This window comes from Vulpes vulpes, unplaced genomic scaffold (genome assembly GCF_048418805.1).
Source record: "Vulpes vulpes isolate BD-2025 unplaced genomic scaffold, VulVul3 Bu000000699, whole genome shotgun sequence".
NCBI lineage: Eukaryota > Metazoa > Chordata > Mammalia > Carnivora > Canidae > Vulpes > Vulpes vulpes.
This window is the reverse complement of record NW_027325697.1, coordinates 59,718-80,090: the sequence shown is the minus strand read 5'-3', so window position 1 is coordinate 80,090 and position 20,373 is coordinate 59,718. Positions and strand designations below refer to the sequence as shown.

Here is a 20,373-nt window from a genome sequence, read left to right as displayed (position 1 = left end):
TCTGTAAGTCCTATAATAATATACCCAGGAAAGTGCACGTCTTTCTTTTGAAACTCTTCCTTCAGCTAATGTGACACTGAATTCTGTTGCTTTGTTCCAATTGCTCCAACACCTTTGTAGTCTTCAGTTCTGAGTGTGACTCTTCTAAATATAAGCATCCCACAAAATTCTACCCTAAGAAGCCCCTATCTTTTCTCCTCCCTTGTCCATCTTCACAATTCCAACAGCTTTAAATATCAGCTTTCTTTACTAATTCCCCAAACCTTAAACTTAAACCCCAGCTTTAGGCTCTAGAACTACAGTTTTCAATTATCTGTGAAATACCTTCATCTGACTGACTCAGCTGCAACATTTGCCTGTGACCGACAGCACCACAGTCTGCTCAAGTGTCACCTTTTTGAGGTTCCACTCTAAAGACCTAATCATGTCACTTTGCAAACTCCTCTTCACCATTTTTGATACCCTTTTAAAAAATGATTTTATTTGAGAGAGAGAGAGAGAGAGCACAAGAGTGTAGGAGCACGAGCAGGGTGGGAGGGGTGGAGGGGGGCAGAAGGAGAGGGAGAAGCAGACTCCCTGCTGAGCGGGTAGCCTGCCTCTGGGCTCCATGCAGGGCTCCACACGGGGCTCCATCCCAGGACCCCGGGACCATGACCTGAGCTCAAGCCATATAACTGGCTGAGCCACCCAGGTGCCTCCATTTCTGACCCTTCTTACTGTTCTGTTTTCACTCTCCTTTCCATAGCATGAAACACTTCATAACTTACTTCATTATTTACTTTTTAAAATATTATATTTTTACTACATAACCACCAGAAGAGATCTCTGTGTTCACTCCTGTATTCCCAAGGCCTAAAATTATCCCCGACACAGAGTAGTGCACAAAAAATATTAGCTGAATGAGTGAATACATGGCTTCCAAGAGTCTTCCTGTAAGTGATGCAGTTTTCAAAGCTGAGTTGTTGAGAAAACTCAAACAGGTCCAATCACATGGCGAAGAGAGCCTCATACCAACTCCTCTCTTGACATGTATCCATGGATATCTGATGAGATCCTGTTATCTACTTAACATGAGGCAATTGTACTTGTTACGGTCTCCGAATCCTGCTCGGCCTGACCCCTACCCACCCCTCTAAGCCTTGTCTCATGCTATTTTCCAATTTGTTTACTACATTCTTTGGCTTTCCTACCTCAGGGGCTTCTGTCCCATTGTGACATATCCTGCATGCTACACTCACTCCTCTCTATCAGAACCATTTACACACATGAGCCTTGCATGTGAACACACACACATGCACACACATTTTTTTCAGTTTTCTTTTTATGGTCATGCATATTAGAAGTTAAGCTCTGTGAATGCAGCTATCCATATTTCTGATGACCAGTAATGTATGTCATATAGTGAGCATCCAATATTTTTTAATGAAAGGAGGGATGGATGAATGAACAGAATAAGATAATTATATAAATGGTTTTAATTATCGATTATTTATCCCTCTTTGACACATTTCTTGTCTCTTCCAGTATTCTCATATGTATTTGATAAATTCTACTGCGCTAACTCTGCTTTGTCTCCCATATATATCCTCCCCTTCCCTCCTGTTACTCTTCTAATTATGCTATTCTCTGCTCTCGTCAGGACCATTCAATGGGTTGTGAGCTGGTCTTTTAGTTCTGTATGTATTTCATCAGCACAATGCTACCAAAGCAATAAGCCTGGAGACCTACCTTATTCACACCACTCCTTGAGTCAAAATTGTATGGTAGTTCATTATTGACTAAAATATCATGTCAAAAACCTTGGTATTTAAAGTTCTCTGTTCTCAGTTCATGTTACATTATCTATCCTGTCCCCTTCTGGGTGCATCATGACTCCTAATATCGTAGACTGCTGACCCTGGTGGCATTACACCAAGCTTTGAAGATACTAAGTTCCTTTCTGAGATCCCATAGTTAATAATCCCTTGGGATTGTTATCCATGTATATTTGACTTCAAAGAACACCTTTATAAAATCTACAGCATGATGGGTTAACTGTCCACCTTTCAAATGTCTACCTATCCTTCAAGTACTTGTTCAAGTGACACCTTTCACATAATTTTCCAGTCTTGGAGATGATACCAAATAGCTATCTACTACCTGCTGGTTCAGAACTAAGGAATCACACTTGCCCCCCTTCCCCAGAGAATTGTGCTCAACTGATTGCAGCAGCCTCAATTGGGAAGTTAGAGCCCAAAGGTCAACCAATGACTGATAGAGCATAAAAAACAGGAACCCTTTCCTGTCATGGGATTTATGCTTCAAAGCACATGCCCTGGGGCTCAAGCCAAAATGAGAATTTACTTGAGATATGATCTTTCTCGCATCTTTTCCTTTCTCTCTTCATCTTTTACAGCTTTCTCTTGAAAAACATGCCCCTCATAAGTAACTTTTATAAGAATTCCTGTCTTAGGTTCCTTCCTAAGAACCCTCTGACAAGCAATTCTATAAACTGCTGCCAGAACTCTTCTTTAAGATGAAAATTACATAACATATACTGTGATTATGTAAGTTGTTAACATCACAGACCTTTTTTTTTTTAAATTAATTTTGGAACTTTTTTGTAAGCCCAGAATTAGTTAAAAATAGAACATTAAAAATAAATTTAAAGTTCTTTAAAACGTGAAAACAGTGCTTGAGCATATTATGTCACTTGCCTCTTCAGTAGTAGCCTTCCATATTTCCCCTCAAAGCTAGAATAAAATTCAGTCCTTAACAGTGTGTTCCAGGTCCTAGATTATCTACACCTGGCCACCCTCACTTCTACCATTTTCCTGAGTTGCTCATATGCTTCTAAGCATACTAACATTCTTGCTATTTTTTATACACACCAAGCACATTCCTAATTCATAACTTGTTCTCTCTGTTTGGAAAGCTCTTTGCTCACATATTCACATAGCTTGCTACCTCTATGACATTCTTTTCTCAAATATCACCTTTCTAGAGATGACTTTTTTGATAATCTTCATAATTTTACCCCTATCCTCCCACTCTGCAGTGCCCATTCTTTTCTGTATAGCATTGATCAGTATCTGATATGATGTATATTAAATATTCTACCCTCTGGAAGAAGGCATGTTTCATGAGAGTTGGTAATCTCTCCACAAGAGTAAGAACTTGTCTTCAGCATCTGGAACAATTTCTCATACTAGGCAGTGTTCTCTTAGTATTTGTTAAATCAGTGAATGGAGACATGTAAATGAGCTAAATCCCAAAGACTGCTCCTTCCCATACAGAGTAAAAACACTGTAGTTGAAGGAAAAACTCTTAGGGCATGTTAACAGTTCATAAGAATACAAATGCCAAATATAAATAAAATTTCAACTACATAAGATACTACAAAGCACAATTATTAAATAATACGTGCTCTAGAAATGTATTCTCTCCTTTGGGGTATAGTGGGCAGGGGCACTGCGTGCGGCATGAAATCCTTGAGGCTCCTGCAGTTCTGAAAATGTTTTATTGAAGAAGTGTTAAAATTAGACCTTATAAGGTGGGTAAGATTCTGAAATGTTAATAAAAACAATTATCAGTGCTAGGGAGTTATGGTGGGCATTATGTGGAATAATATGAGGCTTTAGCCTCATATTCAGCTGGGTGCACACCAGTCAGAAGGACATTCTAGGTGGGGACCTGGGAGGTAAATGCAATGAGAGAAACACAGTGGGAGAAAAAACATGCAAGCTTCTGAGCAGTCCTGGGAGTACAGAGATTTTGGAGTGCTAGCTTAGACGACATAGCTGGGAGGGATATTAAAGCCTGATTAAAGAGCTGTGAATGAAAGGCCAAGGAATCACAAAGCCTGCCTTTTACAAAAATATTTGTTTTCCCACCTCTTTGCCTATTTAATTTTTGATCCTCTAGGAATATTATCGTCTATCGCAGCATCATTAATATATGTCAATAAAAATATCCTAATACATTATAAACTGTCAAAATTCCATGCATGTGAAATCCTACAAATGGCCTTACAACTTAGGCAATTTTCAAATAATATTCCTGTAATATCACCGGCAGTATGATAAGGCCTTGACTTTCAAGTGGAAAAATACAACATGAAATGTTAATGACTTTCATAAAGTCATACTATAAATTATTTTATCTGCTTGTAAAAATGATTATATTGCCAACAAACCTGGAAAGAATTTAACACAAATATGCTGAGCATATTGCTCCATATTTTAGACTGTGTCAGAAATACATCATACCTGTGGGTCTTTGCAAATTCTTTTGTACTAAAATCCTTCTCAGAGTACCATCCATGGCTGCTTCTTCTATATGGGAATGGTCCCCAACAACAGTCCAGTACATCATCCTGAAGAGACAGGTCAAGTTGGTTAGCTTACCGATAGTGCTATTATAATCCAATTCTGCTCCCCCAAACACAGTTTCTCTTCAGACCGTGTGCATCAGAATCACCCTGGAGACCCTGAAAAAAGCAGATATCTGGACCCAACTCTAAATCTATAGACTGGCAAGTTCCAATAAGGGCAGGTGATTAGTAGTTTTATTCAACATTTCTCTATTTCCTTTTTGGTCATTGCCTATAAATGAAAAAGTAAAAGTAAAAAAAGGAACAATTCAAATAAAGGAAAGATTTGTGTTAAAATTGTTTAAATTTGTTTATACATACACCTTCATCTTTATTATCAAAATAGTTAAAATACTAATACTCTACACTTCATATTTTCAACATTATGGTTAATGCCTTGAGAATTCAATCTTAAGTTAACAATATTGGTTATGCGTTTATCGCAACATGGCATCTGCAATGTCCACACCAGAGACATACAAATACACACATAGAATGTATAATGTAGCAGCCTTTTGGGACAACATATATTTTGTGCTGCCATTTGGTGTGAAAAGGACATGCTTTTGCACATAAGTAGAGGGATTTTTAGAAGTCTTGTGAATCTATTATATGTTGAACACTTACTACAAAAGAAAACTACAGAGCGCAGGTGGGAAAATCTCTAAAAATGGTTACGCATATCAAGAAATATAAATAGCCAACTCATTAACCTACCCTCTTTTAGGATTTACAGCAATAGCATAGGGTTCTCCAGCCATGTTTGTCAAGAGTCTGGTGCAGTTGGGGCCATTCAGCTGTCCCACGTTGATAGAGTATCTCAGACTAGTCCAGTGAGTGGTATAGTAACTGAACCAGTGCATTCTGGAATGATCAGTCCAATAAATATTTCCAGCAACCCAGTCAACTGCAATGTCCCTGGGCCTTTTGAATTCAGGACACTAAAAGAAAACAAAGCAACAAACCGCAGTATTTTCAAAAGCAAAGTGGTAGAGAGGAAATCTGTATACATTGATAATGTATGGGAATAATATCAACACGGTCAAATATTAATTGTTACACAGGTTTTTTTAACTACCAAAAATACTCCATTTTATTCTTAATTTTTATAGATATTATAATTTCATAAATATTAGGTGCACAGCTCATTGGGGTTTAACCTCTAACTGCTCTGGTATAATCACCACCCTGCTAGAATATTTCTAGAATTGTAGAAGGTTCACCTGTGACTTCACTCAGTGTTCCTCTATGACTAACCATAATTCTGATGTCTAACAAAATAGAATTGCTTAAACAAATCCATGTAGATATGTGTTATAAATAATACTGTTCTATTCCTGACTTCTTTTACTCAACATCGAATCTATGAAATCCATTCATATTGTTGTGCATGTCAATTATTAGTACTTTTTTTATTGATGGGTAGTATTTCGTTTTATGAATGTAGCACAATTTGTTCACCTTTTCACTGATGATGTCCATTTGGATTATTTACAGTTTTAGGTCACTACATTCAAAGTCATGAATACTATTGTACATGTCTTTTAGTGGATACAAATACACATTTCTGTTGAATATTTAATAAGGAATAGAATTGTTGAGTCTTAAGGTACAATATGCTTAGCTTGGATAGATACTGCTAGCATTTTTTCAGAGTTTGTACCAATATACACTCATTTTAGCAATTTAAGGAAGTTCCAGTTGTTCTGCATCCTCACCATATGTAATTTGATTTAAAAAATGAGATGAGCACTGGGTGTTATACAGTATGTTGGCAAATTGTATTTAAATGAGATACTAAAGAAACGTGAAAAAAAAAGATAATAAAAAAATTAAAAAAGCAAAACTACCCAACAATGGAAAAAAATTAAAATAGAATAGTACAGATAGACACATTTAGAAAGATGTGTACTTAAACATGTTTTAAGGAAAGTGAAAATATCTGTCATTTATACTAATTTACTAGCTTGAATTTTTTGCTTTATATTGTATTATTGAATTATTGTGAGACAAAACAGTAAGGGAGTTCTTTGCAAATAGGCATCAAGAAAAAAGCGTATGTTCTATGTCCTTCAATTAAATAGATCACTTCGAGTAGGAACTAGTGTTATAATTAATTTGACATGGTCAGGTTTATTGTGCATAACCAAAAGTGAGAAGGGATTTCCTCTGGGTATCATATCAAGAATGGAAACAATTATTTGAAGGTGATTATAACTAGACATGTGGTCAATGTGAAAAAGCATCAGTAGGACCTGGCAACCAGTGGAAATAAGGGTTTTTAACACATGATGGTTTCTTGTGTTTATTACTAGTGAACAAATTGTATTGAAGGAGTGAGTAAACTTGAAAAAAGTTTACATGAGATGCCAAAAAGGAGGAATTGCAAGCCACTGTCTGCTGTGTGATTACTGGGATCTTAAGGAAGGAAAATACAGCCTGAACTAAACATAGAACCCATAGAAATTTCTAGCAACCTTTATTATAGCCTTTACACATATTTATTTAAAAACTGAAATTATGAAATTTATAGTTACCTATTTCTCAATTCTAGCAATAAATACTATCCATCTACCCAGTGATAGCTCAGTGATGTTTAATGAAAAGCACTCTGCAATACAATATGCTTTATAAATACTGTATAAATACTAGTCACAGGTGGATAGAATATAAATATTTGTCCTAGCCAAACCACAAGCTTATTTTTCAAATGTTCCAGTATCATTTAAATTAACTGTATTTTTTTTTCTGGTTTGGCAGCATTTAAAAGTAAATATATGAACAAATGACATGAACATGTCAGTGTAAGTCATAAATTTATAAATATGACAGACAATGGAAAAAATAACCATTATAAGCTATTTGGAACCTGTTGGAGTATATTTATCATTTTTGAACGCAAATAAAGCAAACCTTCAGCATGTAAAAAAATATGATATTGGTTATCTCTCATGAGCATAGAAAAATACCTAGTTTCCCTTTATCAGATGTAAATGTATACATATGATTTTCTATCCTAATAGTATCATTGCTAAAATAGGACAAATTTATTGCAAAGTTCTACTTTTTTGAATTTAGGATTTTCATTTTTTTATTCATTAAAAAATAGCCTGGTTATCTTTCAATTCTATACTTTACCCCTGGACATAGACAATAGAAGCCCCAATTCTTCATTTTCATAAAACATTCAGAATTTGACTAAGTGATATTTTGGCAGGTAAGCAGGCTTGTGAAGATTCTACTAATGGTAAATTCTAGAAAGATAAATAATATTTATGTCACACCAGTAGGGTAAAGAATATGGTTTAGGGAAAGAGGGAAAATGTTACTTTCAATATTAAGCACAGGAGATACTGATGGAGTCATTTAAATCTGTACATTTATTTTCTGGTTCCCTGATCAAAAAATCCGTAATGTCATTCCACAATCAACTAAAGTAGTTAGAATATGGGGTAAAGGACATCACACCCAATAAATCCAATGTATGGTCATAAATCACCAGTGACAAGACGATTCTCAGAAAATAAGAGCATCAGGGTAAAGATGTTACCAGATGTTCATCTTCACTGATTCACAACACACTGAATGCTCAATGATTTTCAATATTGAAGAAAGCAGAACTGAACAGAAAAAGAACAATAACAACAAGAAAGCCAACAGGATGGTCCTATTTTCAAGGAAACTATGGCCAAATTAGGAAATCCCCCTTTATGATGAGTTCCAGAGGACCCACAGCTTGACCAGGATTGTGAGTAGTATTAGCCATAAATGGATATTGGCTGGGGAGTGGAAGGTAGAAATTCCTGTTGGATCTTGATATAATAAAAAATAATTTGTGGAGAGGTTAAAAATAAATAGGTGAATACAAAAAGTAGGCAAATACAATTAAAGTAAACTGAGGTTCTTGGTATGGAATGGAGACTGACGCAGGACAACAGTAATGGAAAAGCTAAGCCATTTGCTTCCAAAGAGGCAATAAACAAAATAAAACAAACATATCAGATTCAAAAGAAGAAGTAAACAGAAAACTCTCGTTGCCCCTTTGGCTAGCTCACTAGACAGATAGGCCTATGAGCTAGAGGCACTAATGAAATATGTCATGTGGAAGAGACTGCAGAGGCATGTAGTTACCCTGACAACAAAAGGCGTTGCTCGTATTGTTGCACAAAGTGGAAGACACGTTTTGACTGCTTTCTCCAGACAGATGATTTCTTTCCTAATAAGCTCTCTAAATACACAGCAAAGTTTTAAGGCCTGAGGCATTCTTCCTTGTGGAGATATATTAGTCCAATAAATGAAACACTTAAATCTTAGAGAAAAATTGGCAGCTTGATTGTAACAAAATTAGAGGTTACTACTTTAAACTACTAATTCTTTATAGCTGTGGATTGTAAGGTATCTGTCACAATTCCAGCTTCAGGAAACCAAAGATATAAGTCACTGGAGACATTTGATTTCAATCAAAGAAAGATGAAAACCTACAAAATGAAACTTCAAGCATTTGAAACATGGAAATACTGTCCTCCTTTTTAAAGAAATTCCTATAGTTAGCAATATACCTTAAGCAAATATTGCTAATAACACAGGATAGACTGAAGTAGTCACATATTTTATCTATGTGTTATTTTTTCATCTCCGAAAAGAAAATTTGGTTCATTTTACTAAAGTTAATTACCTGTAATGTAATGTTGTTAAAACAAAGATTTAAAGCCACTCTCAAGTGTGTGTGTGTGTGTGTGTGGTGTATATCACAATAAAAGCTATTTATACCTTCAGCCCACAATATATGAATCAGAGTAAATCTTCATAAGCCAGGGATAGAAAAAACGACTATGCAAATTCTGAATATTATTAAATTATATGGCTTAATAATATTATAAGATATACAGATATATGTTATTTCAATCGAGAAGTTCATACAACAATGGGGAAATCCAAAAAGAACCAAGAAAAAGTTATCTTTGGAGCTAGAATGTGTAAGAGTTCCAAAAACACTTCAGGAAGGAGATCCCTAGCTTCTATCTACAGTTTATTCTGAAGAACAGATTTCAATCTGAGTAGTTTTAAACTTCTATCTACATTAACACCATGTCAACCTGGCAGGGGGGAAAGAAAATAAATAAAATATGTGATTCTCAGACAATTTCAAAAAAGGACCACATTTGTCTTTGGACTATAGACTCGGTATTCTGTGAAGTTATCTTTTTTTTTTTCTTTTTTTTTTTTTTTTTTAGAATACTATACTTGTGTATGTTATATATATATGTATAATAATGAAAGTTATGTCTTCTTAATAAAGAAGCTTCTGTTCACCAGGATAATTAGGAGAGGCAAAGTAAAGAGCATGCTTGAAGATTCTGAAATGAAGTTGCATTCCTGGAAAGTAAATGTGATGTATTTATGGCTAGGAAAAAAAAATGTGTGTTTATGGGTAGATATGTGTATGTTGATCGATGTGTAAGGAAATGGGAAGGGGGTGTGGCATAAGATGAGCTGGAATATCATGGAGAAGCTTATAAACCACTGAGTTTTCAATGGGCAGCTATCGGAAGGATTTAAGTGGTGGGGTATGATGATTATATTAATGTTTTAAAATTATTTTGGCTATAGTGTGGAGAATGGCTTAGGAATGGGGACCTGAAGTGGATACAGGACAATCAGAGGAGGCTTACTTAATGGGCTTCAAAAGTAAAATGTGTAATTGTAAAATAAGTTTTGTGAGACAAAAGTGGATAAAAATGGGATATATCTGGAGACAAAAATATTTGACCTTGTGATAAGTTGAATACCAATGATGAAAAGAATAACTTGTAGAGTATAACTGTCTTTTTCTTTAATTTTTAAATTATTTTAAAGTATAACTTTCAAGATCAATATACTCTTGCCATATATACCAAAAATTTTCAATTAATATATTGCTTGTAACTTTTAAAAACTATTATGTACCTACTTTATGACAAATTCTGTTCTAGATGTTAGGATTACATATAATAATGGCCAAAACAGCAAAAATACTTGCCATGGGAATTTACTTACAGCAAGGTAAGGTACAGTATAGATAGTAAACATAATAGTTAAGTAAATTATATAGTAGTTTAACGAAGATAAGCACTATGAAAGTGAAAAAAAAATAATGAGTAATGTGTTGATGGTCCAGGATGGGAGTGGGACAATAGATTGCAATTATCAATACATTGTATATTCAGAAGATGGCATTTGAGCAAAGTCTTGAATGAGTTTAGGAATTGAGCCATGTAGGCTATCTGGCTGAAGAACACTTAGGCCAAGAGAACATTTCAAGAAAGGCCTTACATTAGTAGGTACTGATGGGTTTACCAATACCAAAGCATCCTTAGAGAAGAGTAAGGGAAAAATTAATAGGAGATGAAGTCAAAGAGGTATGGGAGACCAGATCTTTTAAACCCGTGTAAGACATTATGAGAAATTTGTCTTTGCAATGGGGAACCACTAGATATCTTTGATCAGAGATGTGATGTGATCTAATCTATGTCTTAGAAGGTGCATTCTGGCGACAGTGTGGTGAGTAAGAAGGAAAGCAAAAAGACTAGTTAGGAGGCTACTGCACTAGGTCAGAAGAAAGATAATGGTGGTTCAAAATAAAATAGTTGTCTTAGACATAAATAAAATGACATTACTTCCTCCTCATCTCTTAGGTGGTCTACACTCAAATCTCTTCAAATGGGCCTTTATTGATCATCCTATTCAAAGAAGACTTACAACATCTGACTTTTTTTTCTTGGTCTGTTATGTATTTCCTTCAATATAATTTTAAAATTATATAATTATAATATACTTATATACTTATATTATTATATAATTAAAATTATATAATATCAAAATTACAATTATGATAGTATATGATTATATTTTGAAAATTATATTGCATTTTTGGTATTTATTTTTTTATGAATTTACTTGACTCTGTTTTTGTTCCCCAGAATATAAGCTTCATGAGAACAAGACTACATTGTCATTTTGTATCCCAGGAACCCAACACTAAACCTAATAAACAGAACTCCTTAAATAAAACTTTGGGTATGAGTAAATAAAACTTGACTAGTTCACCTTAAAATGCTATAAAATATGTTCAATAATATCCTCAGAGTTATTAATTGTGGAATCATATGTTTTATATAGTCTTGTAAGATTTATGCAGTAAAATTTGAATATTGATCACAACTGTTATAGAACCATTAACTCCAATCAACATACATTGTTGAATGCCTGTCTTATGCAATCAATAATAATCAAGTCACAAAATGACAATAGTTCAATGATTTGATAATTTTAGATTTCCTCCAAAGAAATCATAATAAATAATTTTAATTGTTAACTGGTTTGAATAAACTGATGGTTTGAAAAGTATTCTTGGCAAGCAAGTATAGATCATTTCAAGGTAGAGTTATAATGATTACCATAAATTTATAATAATAAAGAAAATAAATTTAGAAATGGAAAAAGAAGCTATCAATTTCTACTAGTACTTCAATGTCCTAAAACAAGACTCTGAAGTTTTTGCTAAAACTTATGTACACACATAAACTTTTTATGGGCACATATGCAAACCTATGCACTTGTGTGTATGTGTGATGTTTGTATGTGTGTGATATACACACAAATCCATATATTGAGGTTTGAGGTTTATAGCTAGAACTCCAATTAAAGATGGAAGCCTATTAAATAAAACTTAGTTGGATATATTCTTAAAAGCTTCAGGGAAAAATAATTGCCTAATCAACTTATTGAGAAAAATATATGATTATTAATGAATAAAACAGTAAGCAGGATCATTCTGAACATCTTATTTATATAATAGAGAATATGCCAAAAATGGTATCTCCTATTCACTTCTCAAAATCAGGTAGATCAGATAAACCATTTGTTTTGCTCAGGAATATTTAGCTCTTTAATGGTAAAAATCTTATCTGGATTTTTAAAATCATTTGCATTTTTTCAAGCATTGACCTACTTCATAGTGCTCGTCATCATGTACTTTGCTGTACAGCATTTTATACTAGAAATGATAAATTGCCAGAAAGTATGTACAATTGTTGCATAATGCTATCATATTCTGTTCTGACTACTAAAATTTAAATTCAGAAATCTCATTATGCTTTACATATAGATTGAATCATGTCAGCCTTTTAAGTTTTAAATTATTTAATTTTCTTAAAGGAAAAAAAATCCATCCATTTTGTATAGCCCAAGGGGCTAGGAAATCATAAGCATTTCTATCTATAAATAACTTAGACTGCATTTGAAATTTAAATTTATAATCATAATTAGTATTCAAGCCATTTTCACAGATTACAGAAGAGTATTCCCCTTATGACTTCCAGAAAAAGATCATATTGAAAATCACCTCCCTTTGGAATGGACTTCAGTTAACATTTAATTAAGTAATATTCTTCTGATTTCTGATATAACATATTTCCTATATTTTATTGGGGGAAATATTCCAATATTTTTAGTTTCTGTGAATATGGGTTCAAGACATCTTGTTATTATATGGCTAACGTCTTCCATTTGGTCCACTGATAATGGGGTTTTGACTAAAAGTATCCACAGTTTGATTTTTGTATTTTTCTTTCATCTCCTGATTCAGAGATAGAAACCAATGTTCCATTTTCAGCTCAGGGGAAAATCTTGAGTTTCGTTTTCCAAAGGGTGGAGAATTCTCTGGTCAGTATCATTTATTGTTTGTATCAAAACTTAGAAGATGAAATAGATTGCATGCTTATTAAACTACTAGACAACTAACTGGTGACTAGTAAAAAATGCAGATACAATACATTGCAGAGTATTCAGGGGGGTAAAAAATCCAATTTTTATACATAAACTGGATTCCAGAGTAACAAACACAAATCATCCAAGTGAACAACTAGATAAACATAAATGATGTCACACATCTTTTGGAAATTATGTATATTTACTATCTGGAAGGGACATTGGAAATTTTCTACTTCAATATGGTAGTTGTTTTTCTTATAAGTAAGTTGAGACTCAGGGATGTAACAATTTTCTCAAGTTAAAGTCTAAATTTGGTCACATTACAGCTTTATGGCCATAGATGAGTCATTTGAACATTAAAGAATGCACATTATTCATTAAGAATATAAGAATGGATTGATTACGTATTTATAATATTGAGGAATCAGGATTACAAAATGATTTATGAAGGAAAAATTAAATAATTCCTTTCATCTGTATAGCCTTAAGCTTTGTTTTGATGCAGTGCACTGATTGGAATGTCTATAGAATACTGAATGGTTTAGGACATAGTCTTAACTTATAATCATGATATTTAAATAGTTATGATGGAATCCTATAAACTGTACCCTAATGTTACACACTCTTTTCCTAGTGAATACTATTTGTTGTGAGTAAATCTGAAGAGAGAGAGAGAAAAACAAAGTCTAGATGAAATAACGCATGTAATCAGTACCATTAAAAAACAAGATGAACTTTCATGTCATTTTAGGGAAAAGCTAATCAATAGCTTTGCCATCATTTACAAAAGAATCTATGCCACAGTTATAAAATATAATATATATATTATATGTATATATGTATATATAAATAAAGGGGCATCTGGGTGGCTCAGTCGGTTAAGGTTCTGCCTTGGGCTCCGGTCATGATCCCAGGGTCCTGGAATTGAGCCTGGCACAGGTATCAGTCTCTCTGCTCAGTGGAAAGTCTGCTTCTCCCTCTCCCTCTGCCCTTCCCCCTGCTCATGCTCTCTTTCTCTCTTTCTCTCTCCCTCAGTCTTTCAAATAAACAAATAAAAACATCTTTAAAATATAGAAAATATATACAGATAAATAAATATATAATATACAAAGAAAACATATACATTTATACATTTCTATGTGTAAAAATAAAAATTTAGAGATCTGTATAAATTCTGTTCCCTAGAAGATACTGACTATATATTAATTTTTAATCTCCCCAAGGACAAAACTAATTATCAAATAATTTTCACTGAAAAAATTATATCAAATTAAAGATGTATTTTTAGAAAATAAAATTCAGACAAAGGTAAGTTGCAAATAATTTTTCATATGATAATATACATCCTAGAGAAGAACACCTTGTCAATCAACATTATCAACACCATCATTGTCATCACTGTTCTCAGCAGCAGCAGCGGCAGCATCCTGTTAATATAGCAAGGTACTACTGTATAGATACTATATAGTACTTATTATATGCCAAGAACTATCAACACTAACACATATACATACAGTATATATTCCTCACTAAAACTTCATGAAATAGGGTAGAGCAGTTTAGAGGCTAGTAAGAAACAGGATCAAGGATTAAAACCCAGGCAATGTAACTCTACAGTACATACTCATCACTTCATTGATAACATGTGAAATGGTACATAGGAGCAATGTTTTTGCAAAGCAGACTTGTGTTTTACAGATAAAGAAAGCTAGAGTTAGCCAAGACTAAAACCAGATTTTTGTTCTGATAAAAATAAGTAAGTGAAAGAAGGCAGAGTGATCTACTAAAGTTTTTGGCTCTCTTCTGGAATTGTTCTTAATACAACTTAAAGGTATTGTATAATACTGTGTTTGGTGGAGGATTTGTTGAAGAAACAATTCTGATATATATGGATTTTTACTCACAGTTAATTTAATCTAACCTGGATTAGAAAGGCAATATAACTTCATTAAAACCAGATTATTGCCATCTACCTGATAAAAATGTATTCCAGATTTCTATCAAATGGTATTCATGCAGTTTGAGTCTTTATGGTAGATACCATGGCAAAGATAGTTAAGGACTTCCAGATAGGCACCCCTGATTCTTTTCAAATGCAAAGCTTCAATTATATCCTACTGTAATAGCACTTGACTTTTTGGTTGTATGGGAAGGGGCCAGGCCCCATAAAAATAAGTATTTATCTGTCATTTTTCTCCCAGGTTACTTCAAAATATAAAATACACAATAAAATGACATACTCTAAAACAAAAAAGGATAGTCTATAACCACAAATCTAAACAAATGTTCTAGTTTACTTTTCTCAAAAAGAATAACCATGATAATCAACATGTCCATCATATACCAGCAAACAATATTGCTCTGTTTTTGGATGTTCCCTGAAATACAGTTATCAGGAGTCAGAAGAAATGGTTGCACAATTGATTTGATCTCTTGCCCTAGAAGAGAGGTATATTTCTGATATTGTTAAAATGAAAAGGTATACCCTGCATATTTTGACATTTTATTTTCTAACATAAAAACAATTGAGATTGATTCTCAATCTCATATCACAATGAAAAAAAAACTCACCTTCATAATATAAGGTTAAATAATACAAAATATGAAATGTACTAGAAATATTGAGTATTATTCATTACCATTTTTACATAGTTAAAGCAAATGTATTCAAACAAATAATTTCATGCAATTAAATTATATGTTGCTGTGAGATTAATTGAGAAGGGAAATGTTTTATTTCTTTATATGGAGAATATTGGGAGAAATCATTGACTATATTCATTACCTCCTATAATCATATATTGTGATGGATAGATTAAAAAAAAAAAAACAGAGAGATGGAAAGGTTGACTTCAAATAGTCAATGTTATTTACTTACAATTAAGCCACTGTTTGCTTGCCTTTTTTCTCTGCCGTGGATCCTTTTGTAGAAAATTCCGCCTGGATTAAACTGAGTACTCCAAATTATCATATCTCTTTGATAATATACATCCATCCCTGTTATCCTTGAATTATGTTCAATATGAGAAATTTGTTGATGATCGCCACTGTAGTTGAATGGATATATAAAACCCAGGATATCAGTGTCATTAGCAATGTAGAGAACTTGATCTTCAGAGCCTGGAGATTATTATAATAAAATACAAAAATAAAGTAAATTTCAACTAATGTAAAAGCAATGATTGTATTTTTAAATTATCTTGAATTATTATACTTAACACAGTTTCTTGCTCTATAAAAATCAAACAACTTTATATCATGTTTTAGTCTTCAATGATTTATTTCTAATATACATGTTCTTAAACATTTCTAAGACTTATTGATGTAGGTTTTCCCAGGGCAAAGCTTACCTTATGGCTAGAAATTAGGTATTTGTAGTAGATATTCTTTTCATAAAGAGGGATTTCTTTTGATAAATTGCAGTGCATTATGTTCTAATGCTTTGATCCTCAATATTCAGATGCTATATTGTGTACTCATTAATCCTCTAACATTCCTGAGTATCCAGTTTATGCATTCAGTTTATCATCATTGTATTAGGTTAAGCAATGAAAATTAAGAGGAGGAAAGTCTTCCTTTTTTAATATTCATGTATCTCAAATATTCTATTTTTATCATAAGAAGATATTACTATTTACTACATTAAATTATCGTAATGTCAATATCATTTAGAATATTTCTAGTTGATGCCTGTAGCCTGAAGTTTTCATACCTACAATAGAATTCTAATGTTATTTGCAAATTGAGACAAGTAAAACCCTAGACTGAATTCTCAATTTATTAATTAAAATATTGATGGAACTGTAAATATTGAATTGCATACACACCATCTGCAAATTAAAAAAAAACAATGAAGTATAGTTCAGCACTATTGTTTTAATAGTTCTCACTTGGTTATGTTTACCCTATGACAGGCATTATGGAAAAGATTTCACAATTTATCCCCTCTTATGGAAAGCAGGGATACATATTTCCATTTTATAGATGAGGAATTGAGGCTCAGAGAGTTTAATAACTTCCCCAGGGCCAAAGATTACAGAAGGGCAATGCTAGGATTCAAATTCAAGTATATTTACCTCTACAGCCCATCCTTAATCTACTATATCATGTTGTTTTCCACCTGTAATAACTGTTTTATTACAATTGTCCAATCCTGCCCTATAACTAACAATCTTTGTTATGATATTCTTAGTAAAAACCAGAGCATGAAAATTCATTCCCAAAAAAGCCCCAAATACCTGGGTTTTTTTTTGAAGTTTAACAAATTTTATTCCTAAGTAAAGGAGGTCTGAATTAAAGCATGATTTTACTTAAAACTTTTTATATTCTTACTCAAAATTCCATTCTCCTTACAATGCTAGCCTTTAACCTGTTATTTTTATCCATTGGTATATAATAATATTTCTCAAATACACTGAGGGCAGTCCATAAACAAAGATGCTTTACAGTCTATCACATTGACTTGTAAAAACTTTTCCCTCCTTCTGACCAATTTTTTAAACACAAAAATGATTTTAACAGTTACAATGTATTTGACAGTCATGTCTATAAACCATCCTAGATTAGATTAATTAAGAAGGTTAACAAACAAACTGGGAAAATTAGCCAATATTGAAAAGAGACTTATTTCTATTTTCAAACATGGAGCTATTGCTAAAATATAATATGAAACATTGTTTTCCCATAAGATATTTATAACAGTTATATTAGCATTTGAAATAATTGTTATGATCTTACCTTTTGCTATGCAGGTGTTATTCCTTTCCTGAAAATTCTGGTCACACACACATTTATATGACCCTTCCATGTTTATACATTGGTGGGAACATGTGCCAAACACCAAACATTCATTAAGATCTAGAAGAGAAAAGCTCAAAATAGCATCATCATACCCTCAATTAGCACTTCCATTTTTCAGACATGTAAAAAAAGACAAATTTATTTTTCTTCCTTCTACTTCTTATTTCTATTTCTTTTACTGTCTTTTAAAACTCTCAAGTCTGTGATTTGCTCTGTCACATTTTCTGGCCTTAGCAAGTTTTTACAATAGTTTCACTATAATAATTCATCAATTGCTTGTACATTGCTTTTTAATCCACTTAACACATTGAAATAGCACTTTCATTGCTATTGAAATAGCACTTCCCTAGTATTTTCGTCACTCAAACACACACTTCTTGAGGTTTCCTTTTAAGACTCTTTCTAATTACTTACCTTCACACCTTTGTACACATCATATAATATCCTTGCTCACCTTCACATAGAGAATTCTTACTCATCTCTCAAGATCCACCTAAAGCGAAACCTTGCTTGTTCTCCACCAACATACATCCCTACCATAGTTTCTCCACTGTTTGCTATCTGGGTATTTCTCTCTTACAACACTGTATATACTATATTTCATATATAATATATATGCCATGTTGTACAGAGAAATTAAACACACATACACATATATGCACACTAATGTTGGTACCATGAGCTTTCATAGAGGATGGAAAAATCTCACACATGTCCAGTACCTAAAACAGTGCCTGGCACACAGCAATTATTAATACATTTCTACTTCTCTGATGGTATTTTTGGTAATCTGTCTTCTCTTTATATATTCTAATTAAAGTGCTTTGGTTCTAACATCAAATAGTGATTTCTTATTTTCTTTTTGAGCTATATATAGGAAAAGCAAAAACACATTTGAATTCCTTGAATTATGAATCAAAGTAATGTCTTTCCCTTCCTCCATACCAAATCAAATTGCTTTTCCTTACTATCAAAACTTCCTTCAGTAAGGATACAAATTTTATTGAAGTGCAAAAGTTATTAATTTGCACAATAAAAATACCGGATTTCTAGCAACTTAAAATGAAGAATGAAGTTGCAGCTTGTATTTGCCATAGAATATAATTAAAAACACAGAAATGTTTGAGAATGGAAGTTTTAATTTTCATAAGTATGTGCAGGAAATAGAGTCCATTATTCACAGACAAATGTTAGAAAATTAATGTTTGAAATTAAAATTTGAAGAAGTTGTGGATGTGTGCATGTGTGTGTTTATATACAATCAAGAGAAAGTGTCTGGGGAAAAAAAGAAATAATCTAGCCTTGAAAAATAATTTGCTCTTGGGCACCTGGGTGGCTCAGTGATTGAGTGTCTGCCTTTGGCTCAGGTCATGATCCCAGGGTCCTGGGATGGAGTCCCATGTTGGGCTCCCTGCAGAGAGCCTGCTTCTCCCTCTGCTTATGTCTCTCTCTCTCTGTCTCATGAATAAATAAATAAAAACTTAAAAGAATAATTTGCTTTTAATTTTATTTATTTCAAGATTTTATTTATTTGACAGAAAGAGAGAGAAAGAGAGAGAGAGAGATTGAGTACACACAAGCAGGAGGAGAAGCAGAGGGAGAGGAAGAAGCAAGCGGGCTCTCTCCTGAGCAGAGAGCCTGATGTGGGGCTTGATACCAGTATGCTGGGATCATGACCTGAGCATAAGGTGGACGCTTGATCAACTGAGCCACCCTAGGCATCCCAATAATTTGCTTTTTAAATTACAATAGTGAAGACCTAGGGGTGCCAGGGTGGCTCAGTCAGTTGAGCACCTGACTCTTGCTTTTGGCTCAAGTCATGATCTCTGGGTCCTGAGATTGGGTTCCATGCCAGCAGGGAGGCTGCTTGAGGTTGTCTCTAACCCTCTCCCTCTGCTCCTCCCCCACTCTCTCTCTCTAAAATAAATAAATAAATAAATCTTAAAAAAAAATAAAAACCTAGGCTGTTATTTTTCAGTGTTCCATGTTAATGGAAAAATAAAATGTAACGAATATTCCAAACTGGTATATAATTCAAAATGTACATAAATATGACATGTCCACACTTCATTCTCTTTTGGGCGAATATAACCAATTCAATTCAATAATCTCATTTTGATTGATGCAATGCAAAATCATGTTTCTTTACCCAAGAATAAAATGGACAGTAGAGAAGGAAGCTAGTAGAAAGCGTTTTACAACTTGAATTTCCTTAGATAAGCCAAACTTAGACAACTCTAATCACAATAATATCAATTTTAATGGAGAAACTGGCAGTAAATACATATAGGTCTGTATTTCATGGCTCTCTATTAAAGCCCCAATGTATAGTATATTTACATATAATTTACTGTGAAATCCTATCCTACCTTGCTCGATTTTTAAATGGTCTCAAGTAAGTTGACAGAGATTTATCTAGATCCTGTCTTTGAATTTTAGAAGGGACTTTGATAATATAAAGCACTGTTTAG

At 33.3% G+C, this 20,373-nt stretch overlaps 1 protein-coding gene across 1 annotated transcript in view; it reads right to left on the bottom strand.

The window, feature by feature from the left end:
• Positions 1 to 20,373, bottom strand: part of LOC112912708 (low-density lipoprotein receptor-related protein 1B-like) — a 142,400-nt gene that overhangs the window by 91,880 nt on the left and 30,147 nt on the right. Inside the window, exons 10-13 of the mRNA XM_072745171.1 lie at positions 17,840 to 17,959; positions 15,981 to 16,222; positions 5,069 to 5,292; positions 4,248 to 4,354 (exon numbers count right to left, since the gene is read on the bottom strand). Of these exons, the coding sequence (XP_072601272.1) occupies positions 4,248 to 4,354; positions 5,069 to 5,292; positions 15,981 to 16,222; positions 17,840 to 17,959 (693 nt within the window). The remainder of the gene's footprint in view (positions 1 to 4,247; positions 4,355 to 5,068; positions 5,293 to 15,980; positions 16,223 to 17,839; positions 17,960 to 20,373) is intronic.